This window comes from Haliotis rubra, unplaced genomic scaffold, assembly GCF_003918875.1.
Source record: "Haliotis rubra isolate DU_JTF1 unplaced genomic scaffold, ASM391887v1 Scf1197, whole genome shotgun sequence".
NCBI lineage: Eukaryota > Metazoa > Mollusca > Gastropoda > Lepetellida > Haliotidae > Haliotis > Haliotis rubra.
In genome coordinates, this window is record NW_025765111.1 from 235,630 (window position 1) to 249,690 (window position 14,061).

Consider the following 14,061-nt stretch of genomic DNA (forward strand, 5'->3'; position numbering starts at 1 on the left):
CCCTTCAATTTTTTAAATTGGAGAGGGCGTGGGGGGTGTAAGGTGGGGTTGGGGTGGGGAGGGGGGTGACAATCATTATTGGCATGAGTATATGTATACTGACTGATTTCGGAGGAATGGTTGGCTTATCCCAAATGAAAAGACACTAAGAGTGTTGTAAAATCTAACTGTTCTTTTTCAGGCACATCCTGTTCGCCCCCAGCAGTGTCAACAGCTATGTAGGGTCGTCATTCCCTGGTCTCACCGATCTGCTCTTTGAGATTGACAAATCAGAGGATCCTGTGAAACAATGGGAGAGAGTCAAACAACACTTATCGGTCATATTGTTCACCATCCAGTCAGCTGCCGCAACTCTCAGAGACCCAGCCCACTTCCTTTGATATGGATTAAAATTATTAATATGCTTCAAGATATTGTGTAACATGATTCTAGTCACACACTGCTCAAAGTTTGGTGAGTTTTTGGTATTGATGATGTTGGCATAGAGCAAACCATTGCAATAAGTTACTTTAAAACTTCATATATTCAAACGACCTAAGTGTTTCGATATATGTCCAAAGTACACCGAAGTTCGGGCAAGACCCAGAATACTCAGTCCTATCTGTAAATCGATTATCACCTCCATACATGGAGTAATGTCCCTGTCTGTAAGACCTGACTGACATGATCATTCGGAGAGACGGTCTTTAGTCTGGGAGACTGAAGTTATCATCGACAGAAGCGGACGCATTGTGCGGCTAGTCGTGGCGTCCAACAAGGCCGTCTCCTCACCAACGAGGATGAAGACGAGACGTCCGACTTCTGCACGTGTGACAACAAAAAATTCATCCAAAATCATTGGAATATTTCTGCAATAACGGAGTAACCTTGGGGTTAAAGCGTTCGCTCGTAAAGCCGAAGATTTCTTTGAAAATATAAACTTAAATCATTTCATTTCTTATGAGAACAACATGATTTGTGAACATGTAATAACTCACAAATATACCACATACGCACACAATGCAATCAAACTCCCCTGTCGATAATTATTGTAACCTTTAGTACCTCTTGTGACTTCTTTACACTATTTTCCCTGAAAAATATTTTTGCAGTTTATAAGGGGGGTTCTAACGTGATCCTGAGGTGGATGGGTTGACTGTTCCTGTGCTCGACGCAGTGTTTGTTTTCCCCCCAGAACAGAATATAACCGTCTCTGAAGCGCAACAAGAACCTCCGGTCATCCTTACGGTTGATGTTCCTGAAGGTTTCAGACACTTCTCACTAATCACCGATTGAAACGAAAGATGTCTCTGTGCCAGTCTGCTTATAACCCAACGTGGGCAAACGATCAGAGTCCCGGCAACTTTGGTGGGCTTTCGTGCATTATTATTACCTATGATTTGCCGCCTCAAACTTTGTTCCAAGAGTAAATATGATATGGGAAACAACGAAGTATTACTGTCAAGACATGAGGGAGCATGGTTTTACTCCGCTTTTCGCAATACCCAGCAACATCACGGCAGGGGACACAAAAAATGGGCTTCACACATTGTACCCATGTGGGGAATCAAACCACAGGCCCTCGTTTCTTTGCGAAGATTAAAGATTCGACCACAACAACGTTTTGTGAGGACACATCGTCATCCAATTGCGTCAAGATCGTTTAGTTGAGAGTTAAAATCGGGTTTCAATCGACTTGCAGAAATAACAATAAAGAATTGGTAGGTGCCATGAATGGTGATCGATAGGTCAATCATCCATGATTATGTTTATATTAAGTTTTAATCGATTGTGACTTAACTTGATTGATTATGTGTCGCCACACCCTTGCGGTGTTACACATTGCACAATGTGCCAACAGCTTGTTAGTTTGGCAAGGATCGATTGTCGCCTAGCATATCAGTCGATAGACCAGTGTAGTGGAAACTATAGATCAACAAAGAAGTCGATGTAAAAAGGTGTGTACATTGATCATGCAGGGCAGTGTTCATCATTTATATTTAAAGACCCAAAATACCTCTTATGAATCACGTATAGTCTAACGCCACATTGAGGTCAGACAACAACTATATTGCAATGTATAGGCTTGGTGTGAGAGGAAAAGCAATAGTGATGAATGCCTAGCTACCTTGGTAAGCCTCACCACGGATCTGGCGCCTTCGGAGCAAAACAATTAATCTGGTCGAAATTGGGATTCGAATCTGCTAGTTGCTGCCACGTCTAACACCTTAGGCAACTAGGCCACCCGTACCCAAGCATACGTGTACATGAAATCCACATGAACCTGTCTGTAGTTGAATGCAGCGGTGGCTACTCATTATATAGACTCACAGAGTGGAACGAAATACGTAAATACAGACATGTGATACAGGGCCTTTGTGATTCTGCAAAGCATATAACAATTTACATATATTTCAGACGAGATAATTGAGAATGTTATGAATATGGTCGTTGGAGCATAAAGCGCTAGACTGCAAAGGAATGAATTTTTACCCCACGTTATGCAACTAAATCAATTGTGTCTTTGAACATCGCACCCAGGAACTGTATTATGTTGTGAGTCGTCTCGCTAGAGTCGAGTAGCACCCTGTCATTGAGTACAACACAATCAGAAACCAGTCAGGAAAGCAAACTGATCAACTCCACCGTGTATGAAAACCTCTCCTGTGTATTAGAAATCTATTCATTGACTAGACTGCGAAGTGCAGGTACCCGTTACAGCTTCAGTGCATCCGGACATACTTGATCGTGTAAACTGTCACTATGAGCCGCTCTCAACGAGGAACGAAGAGAAAAGGTGAGGGTGGTGATGGGAAACATCGTGAAGAAGGTCAAACCTCGTTTACCTCCAAGTACAGTGGACACAGCGAAGATGATAAAGGTAAGTATAAGAATGGAATCCACAAAAACGATAGACTTCCTTCCATATCACCTCTTCCAAAGTTCTATATTCGATAGCTGTAGAGCTAAAAAGTGGCGCCGCTTCACTTATCTTCCTTTTTCTCGTCCATCATATTCATTTAAATGTCTCAAATCAATATCCAATTTCAATATCGTACATTTCTATGGGGAGGGGTACTGGTACAGACGGAAGATTTACTGGCACAAGGTGACCCTTCTAATGACGAGTTTGGCTAGTTTGTGAACAAGCATGCGATGTTATAGGTGATAAATGTTAGAAAACACACTAACTGTTCATCTGAAAGCACATATGATTGGTTGGTTGGTTGGTTGTTCTTGGTTAACACCGCACTCAGCAATAGTCCAGCTATGGTCCAGACAATCCAGTGATCAACAGCATAATCATCGTACTACGCAATTGGGATACGATGACATGTGTCAACCAAGTCAGCGAGACTGATCACCCGATCCCATTAGTCGCTTCTTACGACAAGCATGGGTTACGACCTTCTCCGTGGTGTAGTGGTTAGAGCGTCCGCCCGGAGAGCGGAAGGTCGTGGGTTCGATCCCCGACTGCGTCATACCAAAAGACGTTAAAATATGGTACTTGTTGGTTCCTGCCTGGCGCTCGGCATTAATGGGTACAACGAGGACTGGTCGGCTCGGAGTCAGTATAATGTGTCTGAGTGGGGTATTCATGCGTCACTGTGGCATGGTATCTCAGTGGGCTAGTACTATAAAACCAGCTTAAGTCTGGGCTAGTACAAGCAGCCGCACATACACATACACACGCATGCACGTCGTCATATGAGCGAAATATTCTCAAGTACTACGTAAAACCCAATTTCACCTCACCTCACCTCACTGAAGATCATTTTTAACCCAGATCTTCACGTGGAAAAAGCACATATGAAGGATAATATATTTAAGGTGACCATTTGAGAAAAGCTCAAGTGACCGAGTCCAGCTGAATTCTAGATGTGGATTTTTCAGACTGTTCAAAATGCAAGACCATTGTAAGTGGTATGAAGACCTCACAGTGTGTCCTCTCGATGCATGTTGACATCAGAAGCATCTGCCCACCAACAGTTAAAGATTCCAATGGAACAAAGGCAAGCTCGTCCAAGAAAAGGAAAATGGACAAAAAGCAAGACAGGAAATTCAAAGAAAAAGAGCGTATTTTTGAACATATTTGTGCACTGAGAAACACAATTGGTGGTGTCTTGCTGATATATTTTACACATATGGATGACAGCGACAGGTCTCTTGGACTGATTGATGAACTGGTTGATGATAGGCTAAATGAACTAATTGAGGATGGAGTCTTATTCCATGATAGTTACTTGAGAGATTGGCTGAAAGGAGAACCCAACTGCCTCTCGATCACATGCTACTCTTCATCAACTATATCTACCGTAAACTACAACACACACATCAACCTCAACAAAGGCTTTGCTAGACCCACAGTGTTGAACATGCGTTACATCCTGCGTACAGACATCAGGTGGAGAGTATGAGAAAAAGCCACTTCATGAGCTACAAGAGGCCAGCAACGTGCAACTAAAATCCTTCTTACTTGCCAGCAAGGTAGCCAGGACTGATTGGGCATCCTACATCATGGACAAACTTCGTCTGAGGGAATACATTTCGTCCTTTGCAAACCAGAAAGGAGGCGGGTATTATTTCCTAGGAATTGCTGAACAAGATCGAACAATACGCACCTACAACTCAAGAAAGTTATCCATTGAAGGATTTGAATTGAAGAAGGAGCTTCATGAGACTCTCAAGTCAGAAATACTGGACCAAATTGCTTCGGAGATTTTGTTGCTTACCCAGGATTTTGCCACTGTTAGCCGAGATGTGATCACACAATCACTGAAGTTTACGTTCCACAAAGTGGAAGGTCATGAAGACATCTATGTTCTTGAGATATATGTGCCTTCCTTCAGTGGAGTTGCGTTCTTCGACAGTGATGGTCCAGAGTCCTACCGTATTAATGAGAACAATTGTGTCCAACGTGTCGTACCACAGGAATGGTGTCAGAAGGTTTTGGAGCACCCTACAATGTAAATACTTTGAGACAGTGGCATCCTTTCCCAGATGTGTATTTACCCTGGTTTCTTCTGTGGAGCGTCTGTGGACAATAATTCATTACTGAACTCATGCGATACTCATGATTCATTTATAGGTTATATTCTTCGGTAATATTGAATTATGAGTATCATGTTGAATTACATTTCACATATTTCATATAGATAGATACATAGATAGATAGATAGATAGATAGATAGATAGATAGATAGATAGATAGATAGATAGATAGATAGATAGATAGATAGATAGATAGATAGATAGAAAAGTAAATGACAAGTCACCTCTTTGATTGTGCTTTGAGTTGGTAGTAATTCTACGTCTGACAAAACCCGCTGAAAATAAAATGTCGAAATAAACTACTAGGCAAAAGAAAGTTATTCTTCATTTGATCACAAAATACGAAGACGTAAGATTTTGTGATAATTCCAAACACAATTACGCTTGCTCTGTCCAACGCAGTATGTATGACACATAATCATACAGCATTTCACGATTCAATTACGTTTATCGCGTTTTGTAGAATTCGAGGTTTTCGAACAGCTGCGTTGTTATCGTAACATTGTTGCGTTTTGGCTTGGGTTCAAACCTGTACCAACATTATTGTTTTGTATACAGTTACTTAAAAACTGATAACTTTCTTTTGGACGGTACTTTAAATAACAATAGGAAATGAAATCTCGCGCCGGATACAAAATGTGTATCTGAATAGCATTACACCTCCAATGCATCTGAAATACGTACCAACTGTTCAAACAAGATCCTGCATGCATGATACGCCTGAGATATTCATGAACCACAAGTCTAGACTGTTGATTGTCAAGAGGACAGTGAAGAAAAACACTTGACAAAGCAATTTGAAAGCAGTTAAAGGCGCAGTCTGATTCTCCGGGAATGTCAAATAAAAAGCTTGTTATTCAATTTGTTGTTTATGTGCAAGAGACGTTACGCGTGAAAGGTTCTACTCATACAGAATGTATTGTGTGTATAAACAGACTTAGCTAACTATTGTTAAGGGAATGTGTAAACAGCTACCTTTACATGTATATTAACAATATAGGCATCCAACTGGCTGTTGCCATGTGTTCCTCTGTGAACCGAAAGTTTAAACCTCGCCAAGCTATCTGACTTCGATCTTAGTTCCCCAACTCAGGAATCATTGTCTTCTTCCGCCTCCTCTCTTCTCTGCCACTGTTTCTACATCGAGAGCGTCTGTTTGGAAGCATTAAAAAGGGAGATCATGAATTCTATAGTTAACAGTGTGTAGAAGCTGACATAAGAAACACGTGAAAACATTTTGTTTCCGACTGTCCAGGTACATCTTTCCATCCGGAAGACAGGTACACTAAGTTGGGGAGACGTACCGCTCCAGCCGGGAGACTAGCAGCATATTGACAAATGAATCCCAAAAGCAACTATACACCTCAGCAGAAGTCATGCACAGTCCACTGTATAGAAAGGTTGCCTTACATAGAGCTCACTATGAAATATATAATCGTAAGCAGCGTTTTTACAATGGATTCTTTATCTAGACCTTGTCTTTTTTGAGTATTTTATGGGATATTTCACGCTAAAAAGCTGATACAACGATGTTTTGAGCGGCATCATTTAATGACCATAAAAACCCATTGAATCAAATGACGCAAAAGTATTGTCCTAAAGAGGCTCAAAACGACGGCAGCAGAATTCGTCTGCAACAAACAAACATCAGACACATTACAGTTTTACAAAGTGAAGTCTCTTCAGTATCTTGTGTATCCCCCTCTGGCAGCAATGGTGTCTCTGACACGTCGTCTCATGCTCTCGATGAATCTTCTGAATGTCCTCATTGGTATCCTGCGTCACTCCTCCACTAAATCCTGAGATAATTCTTGCAGTTTGTTAATCGGAGGATCTCTCAGTTTGATCTTGCGCCCCATAATGTTCCACACATGCTCCAGGGGATTCCGGTCTGGGCTTCGAGCTGGCCATGGCATCGTTTCAATTGCATTGTCTGCTGGCGAACTGCGCGTGCGCAGCGGAGTCGGGCATTGTCGTCCATGAATACTGGGCGACTGGCAAGAACAGGGTTGTCAAAATTAGGCACCACATGATTATTCAGGATTTCATTTTGGTACCGCTGTCCATTAAGATTCCCATAAATTATTAACAAACAAATCCAGTTTACAGTAACAAAAAATACCCCTAACAGTAGCCCCACTCCATGACGCTACCTCAACCAAAAAGGACTTCTTCCTGGATATTTCCCAGTCGGTAAACTGTTCCTCGTGGCCGTTATACCATCCCACGACCAGCAGTGACGTGCGGCAAGGACCGACTTTCGTCGGACCAGTGAATACGGCGCCATGACTTCATGTTCTGCCTTGCCTTGCACCGATTTATAATATCTTGTTTGTGTCAAGGGGGTCAATAGGGGTCTTCGAACAGGACGTCTTGCCCTCAGACAAGCAGCACGGAGACGTCTTCGTACAGTTCTTGGGGAGACTCTCTGATGTGTACGCCATTGGTTCCGTAACTGAACATTGCTGATGAACGGATTGCGTCAGCCATCCTGACAAGAGCCCTGTCTTCCCTGGCATCTGATTTTCTCTGTCGCCGTCTGTCTGCTAGCAGTTGTATGGCTGGTATTCAACTGTCTGCCTATAGCCCGACATAAGATCCCGGTTCTATGCCAATAACTTGCCATTTCATTCCTTTGGACAATTTCGGCCTCATTTTACCACATATATCAATCCGAATTTGAATATCGCCGTCAATATTGCTTCACAGTAAACATCTGTTTATCTGTATTGAGGGCGCCACCGTCCTCGCGTGCTTCACCTGCATGTGAAACGTCTCATACAAAATGCTCTATGCTAATATTACGCAAAAAAAAGGTCTCTTCGCTGGGTTGAACTATGAACGAGATCACGTCCGAAATCAATGATATATTGCAATTAATATTTGGTTGTGCATGACTTTTGCAGAGATGTATATGTTTACGGTACATATACACGGTACTTCAGAGGAATTACAATGGCAGACAAGCGCTAAAGATGCAAAATGGCCATGCAAAATAGAAACACCTGTTACAACAATAAAGTATTGGTTATAGAATGACAGTAGTCAAGCTTCCAAACTAGGCCCAGACTGGGCACCCAAGCTGAAAATGATGATCGAAACAATGTTGGCACTGCTATTAATATGAGATGACAGAAACTGTAATGAGAGATGACCCTTCAGATACACGTTTTCGCTTCTGCAACATTTTGTAACACTTTGTTTGCTTGTTTGTTTAACACCACACTCAACGATGTTCCAGCTATATGGCGGGGGTCTGTAAATGATCGCATTTGGACCTGACAATCAAGTAATAAAAATCATGTGCAGTTGGGATACGATGACATGTGTCAACCAAGTCAGCGAGCCTGACCAGCCGATCCTGTTAGTCGCCTCTTATGACAAGCATGGTTTACTGAAGACCAATTCTAACCCGGATCTTCACGGGTAATCTTGTAACATGCTTGGTGGGGCAACACGGGAATTTTCTGGCTGCAATGGAAACGTCCACTGCCGTCTTGATCAACGTATCTGTCCTCAACTGAGTCTTAACAGAAACAACGTAATACAGTTACAACACCGTTTTAAAATGAATAACACAAAATCAATTTACGATTCAGACCACACCAGGATCATATCTTTATGTACCACATTGAAATAGTATTGGTACCAGGTGTAGGAAACTTGACCATATCGGCCCATTCATGTACATATGGAAGTCGATGTGCATGTCTTACACACACACCAGTACCACATGGTTATTTCTGCTTGTTGTTTTCTATGACAATACCTATTTATGGATAACAAATAATTCAGGTATGAACATCTTCTAGCTGTCACACGAAGAGACTGTAAACAAAATAGCCATAACATTTTACAGAAAATATGAATCAACCTTCTCATTCCGAAACTTTGTCTATACTTTTTCAGTTGCGGGTCGGAGACCAGACAGCATGTGCTATTTCTATTGAATGTGCGTTTCATGTCCCCGCAGGCTAAAATTTTAAAGAATTCAACTTCAGGTGACCTCCACTTCGTCACGTACACTTCGGCATCAACATTTCCACCGACTGTTATGGAACGCGGAAACTCACTGGAGAAGATTATAGAATCAGTTTCTACAAAAGGTTCGAAAACACTGTCATTGCTTATACCGTTTATTGCTTACCTCTTACATTACACTGACAACTTTTCTTTGAAAAGAGAATCTAGTATTTCTTAAAGAACAGACTTGAGCAAGCAGGTCATAGTTCTGAAAAGTTCATCTTATTTCACCTAACACATAATTGTCTCTACATTCTTAGCGTTGCACAAAATGTACCCTCAATAACTTGATTACGAGACTGACAGACGTTACAGTTATTTAAAGGTGTAATGTTTGACGCAAATGCTCTAATACGTTTCTTGTATGATGCAAAATTTATAACTGATTTGAATAACATATTTACTACTTCAAGGAATATTCCCATCAGTGATGTTCAAAACATTTGAAGCCGAAGGCAAGTATAGGAACCTCACCTCACGTCTGAGAGGCTTCATCTCAAAGGCCGGTAGAGCAGTTGTAGGCAGATCTATGGCTGCAATATGCAACTTGAAGAACTGTGACGCTCGTCCCGATACCGTTATCTGTGACGCTCTGTTGATATCGAAATCCGTTCCCCCAACACTGCTCACCTTCATAGAGGACAACGAAGACAGCAATGGAAGTGTCTCAGCCTCTAACATCGAGGGCACAGATGACTCAGAGGAGGAAAGACAATACAACAAATCCATAGCCAAGGCAATGACGTATGCACGTTATTTCACGGATGAACCATTTGATGTGATCTACGGAGTTATCAGGCCCGAAGATACTAAGACAACCAAAGCATTTAACAGGAGACTGTCAACATTGAAAGAAGAGACATCAACATATAGTATTGGTAGTAATCTGTTGATGTCTGAAGAAAGATGTTTGAAAATCCACAAAGCCTTCATCATGATGTCTGCTCTATCTGACCATCGGCCACCCTTAACTGAGGATAATGACAGGGCGTTCCACTTTGTTATGCCTGTGGACATGCACCATAAACTAATGCTTCACATAGATTCCCTCTGCAGTGGGATAAATGAATCACACAGAGATGAGACTCTGAATTTACTGTTGAATGAACGAATCTCCAAAACAGGAAAAACGGAGGTGGACAGGTTGAAAAGGTAAAACAAAGTTTGCATTTCTGTTGCAAACGTACGAAAGTAGAGCTACAGAAGAAGATATCATCAATGTATCAAAATGTACTAATAATAATTTAATGAGCTTTTAGAGAATAGGTTGCATTATCGACCTTGATATTAATCATTTCATTTCACAATACTTATAATATATGAAAAAAATATTCTGGCATAGATGAAATAAGATTATTATCATGTGTTTCTAACAAAATATTGAAGCTTAATGATGTGATGATGTGCAACATTGCCTGATATGTTTCAATGGAACGGGTACGGCAGATGATGTAAACATTAGCGAGCAGTCTGCATTAGAAGAAATACGACAAACTGACAAAGGTACTTTGCTTTTTGATTGGTCTCCTGTCTGAATTGTGAAAAATAAAATCATCATTCTTTATTAAAAGATCATACATCGTTTATTCCTGATATTCCTGATAAACTAAACTAGCCAGGTATTATTATTTATGTAGCCGTAGATCGGTTGCAAACATACCATCTGTGGATACGTTAAGGGGCGTACAAAAAGTGTTGGCTTTATTCGTGACAGGCTAAGACTGACGCGAGCATTTTAGTGTGACAACCAAATGCTTGGTTCACGTACAAGCTGTTAAACAAGACTCATCAAATTTAACAGAAACATGTCCTCTCCTTTTTACTTGCAGGTAAAAACGCAAAACACAATACAATGTGTCTCCGTAGCACGTTCGTGTCATTTGAACAGATATGGCAAACATGACAGTGAAGGGTATCCGGTTTTCTCGGGATCACTTGGAAACTATGACCGAAAGCATAACTCTATCTGGAAAACCATATGTGACTGGCTAAAATAGATTGTCATGACATCAGTGTGACTATCCCGCACAAGATGCTGGTTTCTGTAATGACGGTAGAGCAAGAACTTCAGAAATGTGAAGAGTTTTCCGCTAATAAGAAATATTTTGGAACAACCTATCTCGGATCAAACAGAATCGCGGCATGTGCGCAATCCACAGTTGACATTTTAGATTTCAAGTTGCACGACAAATTAATACTTTTTACAATTATTCCAGATCCGTCAAATATGTTATTCAAAGCTCCAAAGTACATTTGCTTCTCGCGAGATGGTAACGTTGTTGTAGGTGAAGTCAGTAACAACACTATCACCAAAGTCACCCTGGCTGGGGAGTGTATATTTCAGCGCTGAGAGGCTCAGTGTACCCGAGGTGTGGCTGTCAGTTCAAAGGGAGACGTTTATTTTGCGGACTATACGCTGAACAAAGTGACAAACATTGGCAATGATCGTTCTAAGCAAGATCAAATAAGGTCCGATGTGGATAGCTTTCGTGGTCCTGTTGCTGTTTGCTTTGATCAGTATGACTGTATATATGTCGCCATGAAGAACAACACGGTTGCCGTGTTTGAATATGTTTAGGGTGTCGATGTCGAAAATAATGGAAAACATTACGGTCTCTATTTTCTGACAAGGAGGGGGCGTTGGCTCGTCACGCGTAAGCCTGGTTCGAATCCCCACATGGGTACAATGTGTGAAGCCCATTTCTGGTGTCCCCCGCCGTGATGTTGCTGGAATGTTGCTAAAAGCGGCGTTAAACAAAACTCAGTCAGTCAGTCAGTTCTGACAAGGAAGGATAAACAGGCCTCCAGTGCCTGATGCGTGTTGTTTGATCCCACCGTGGAGATTAGGTTTCCAGGCTGATTGACTTGATTGATGATGTGTCGTCATACCCTGGAGTGGTGTACACTGCACAATGTTCAAGCATATACGTTTTCCCAAAGATTGGCTGTTCACCCAGTCGACACACCAGCGCAGTGGATACTAGAGATCGATAAAGAAATCCATTGTCCAAACTGTTGAGCTAAGTGAGCGTCTGTTCGTGCTCGTGTTTTATATGAATCAAACAGACTTTTGCCAAGAAGATTAACTCGAGCTATAGTTATATCCTTGGTCAGTTCGTTCACTAAGTATCTGATAAAATATTTCTTTCCTTTGATCTATCCGTCTGATGTATAAGACAAAGGGACCAGCTAAATGGGTAATCGTGCGTAAACCCCAAGAATCCTTTCAAGTCTAGCACTGAACAACACTTCATAAGACAATGTTTTGTGTACTATCCTGCATGGTCAATAAAACAATGGTCATACTTAAGGTGAGCGAACCACGTCCCACCACGATAATCACAAACACCTGCAACTAGTAACTGTCGATCATGTTCAGGTAATACAATCCTATCAATAGTAAAGGAGGTGAATGTCGGAGGTTTCATCTTTAAGTGACACTTCTGGAAATTGGAGAGACAGATAAGGAAAAACTTTTGGGTTGTATAACTTCTTTATTCGGGTGATGCGACGTTTCGATACAGATTCTTGTATCGTTGTCAAGCAGGTATGATATCATATGTCAGAACTTATTGGACGCATCAGTAAGCAATGCTCCAGCTGTATGATGTTGTGGTATGAAAAAGGTTCAGCCAGCATAATTGTTGCTAAATACTCCAGCAAGACAAACGCTATCGGGAACGCTGATATATGATCAGCCTGTGGCAGAATATGCCCTCATCCTATAATTCCACCTCAGTACGAGCGAAAGGAACTGGGTCCTGTACTGGGATCAAAGGGACAATGGGAACACATTATTTGTATTTAGCCAGACGGACCAGTAAACAGTACTGGTTACCTTCGACTCAGATGTAGACATATGATTTAAGTGACGCTTTATTGGATTCATGCAACACGGTATAATCAGAGCCTACTCCATATACAATTCAACATAGATAGCGTTATAGTGCATCCTGTGATCAGTGTCCCCTATACAGACAACATGCATGACCACATGCTACACTGAGTATAGTCCGCTCTGTATAGAGCATGTGGACATGTACAGATTTACCTGAAACTTCATGAGGACTGTATAGAGATGTGGCATTGATTTACCTTCCATGGGTGACCGAAAGTGACCGTTGGTTACAGCAAATGTATGTGATTTTGGTGTGTTTTGTTCCTTATTTTTTAATCCAGTAACCCGTTGTGATATCTTAATGTTATTCACAAGTTCTGTCAGCACTGTGACAGATAAGGCGATTCTGAGAGATGCGGCCAATGCTTACTAATTACAGATGACATTTCATTCATTAGTATGAACTTATACATGGTTTGCAGGGCTTCTCAGTGACAATATCATAAGCGTGTAACATTTACTCTTAAAAAGTTGGGGGAACCTGAGCTTCCGAATTGGACAGGAATTATAAGCGTTAACATACTGTTACGGTAGACAACTTACGAACGCACCACCATTTCTCTTTATCACCACCCTAAACACAAAGCATGTGATGCACGTGCACAACGCAATAGCCCCATACACGTGCATGATGTGTCATTCTTGATTTTGACTGCTGTCAAGGTCCATAAATCACTGTAGACCATTAATTTTGACCAATCGCTTTGCATCACACAGTTGTTAGTGTTTGTTTCTTTCTAGCAGTTTTTTTTTTGAAAATGAAAATCATTACACAGGCATATTTTTTCACGTCATACACCGATTATCTTTAAAGAGCGTTACTGTACAAACAACTATAGTCATAAGGAAGTGCACGTGGTGATGCACTCTAAATACTTTTCATTATTATAATATCAACAACTGATTCCTATATATATCTCCCATTGTTTTTCAGTCGTAATTACAAATGAAGTTCACCCTTTCTGTGAAGTGTATATCTATTATACATGAAATACGATTAATCTTTATCACAGCAACTTTGATTAGAACTCTGCTCAATTATTATAATTATTTACGAACTTTACGCTATGTTTAAGCGCTTTGAGCACACTTTGGTGTGGAGTTTAGCA

At 41.1% G+C, this 14,061-nt stretch overlaps 1 protein-coding gene across 5 annotated transcripts in view; it reads left to right on the plus strand.

The window, feature by feature from the left end:
- Positions 1-11,767, plus strand: part of LOC124261642 — a 39,874-nt gene extending 28,107 nt beyond the window's left edge. Inside the window, exons 1-6 of one of the 5 annotated variants that reach the window (XM_046696009.1) lie at positions 2,529-2,860; positions 4,340-4,343; positions 9,022-9,137; positions 9,468-10,184; positions 10,486-10,557; positions 10,884-11,767. In XM_046696009.1, coding sequence (XP_046551965.1) covers positions 2,743-2,860; positions 4,340-4,343; positions 9,022-9,137; positions 9,468-10,184; positions 10,486-10,557; positions 10,884-10,957 — 1,101 coding nt within the window. In that variant the 5' untranslated portion in view covers positions 2,529-2,742 and the 3' untranslated portion in view covers positions 10,958-11,767. Of the gene's footprint in view, positions 1-2,527; positions 2,861-4,339; positions 4,344-9,019; positions 9,138-9,467; positions 10,185-10,485; positions 10,558-10,883 lie in introns of those variants that run through there. The other 4 variants (XM_046695994.1, XM_046696015.1, XM_046696000.1 and 1 more) reach the window with 4 other exon arrangements.
- Positions 11,768-14,061: the final 2,294 nt, after the last annotated feature.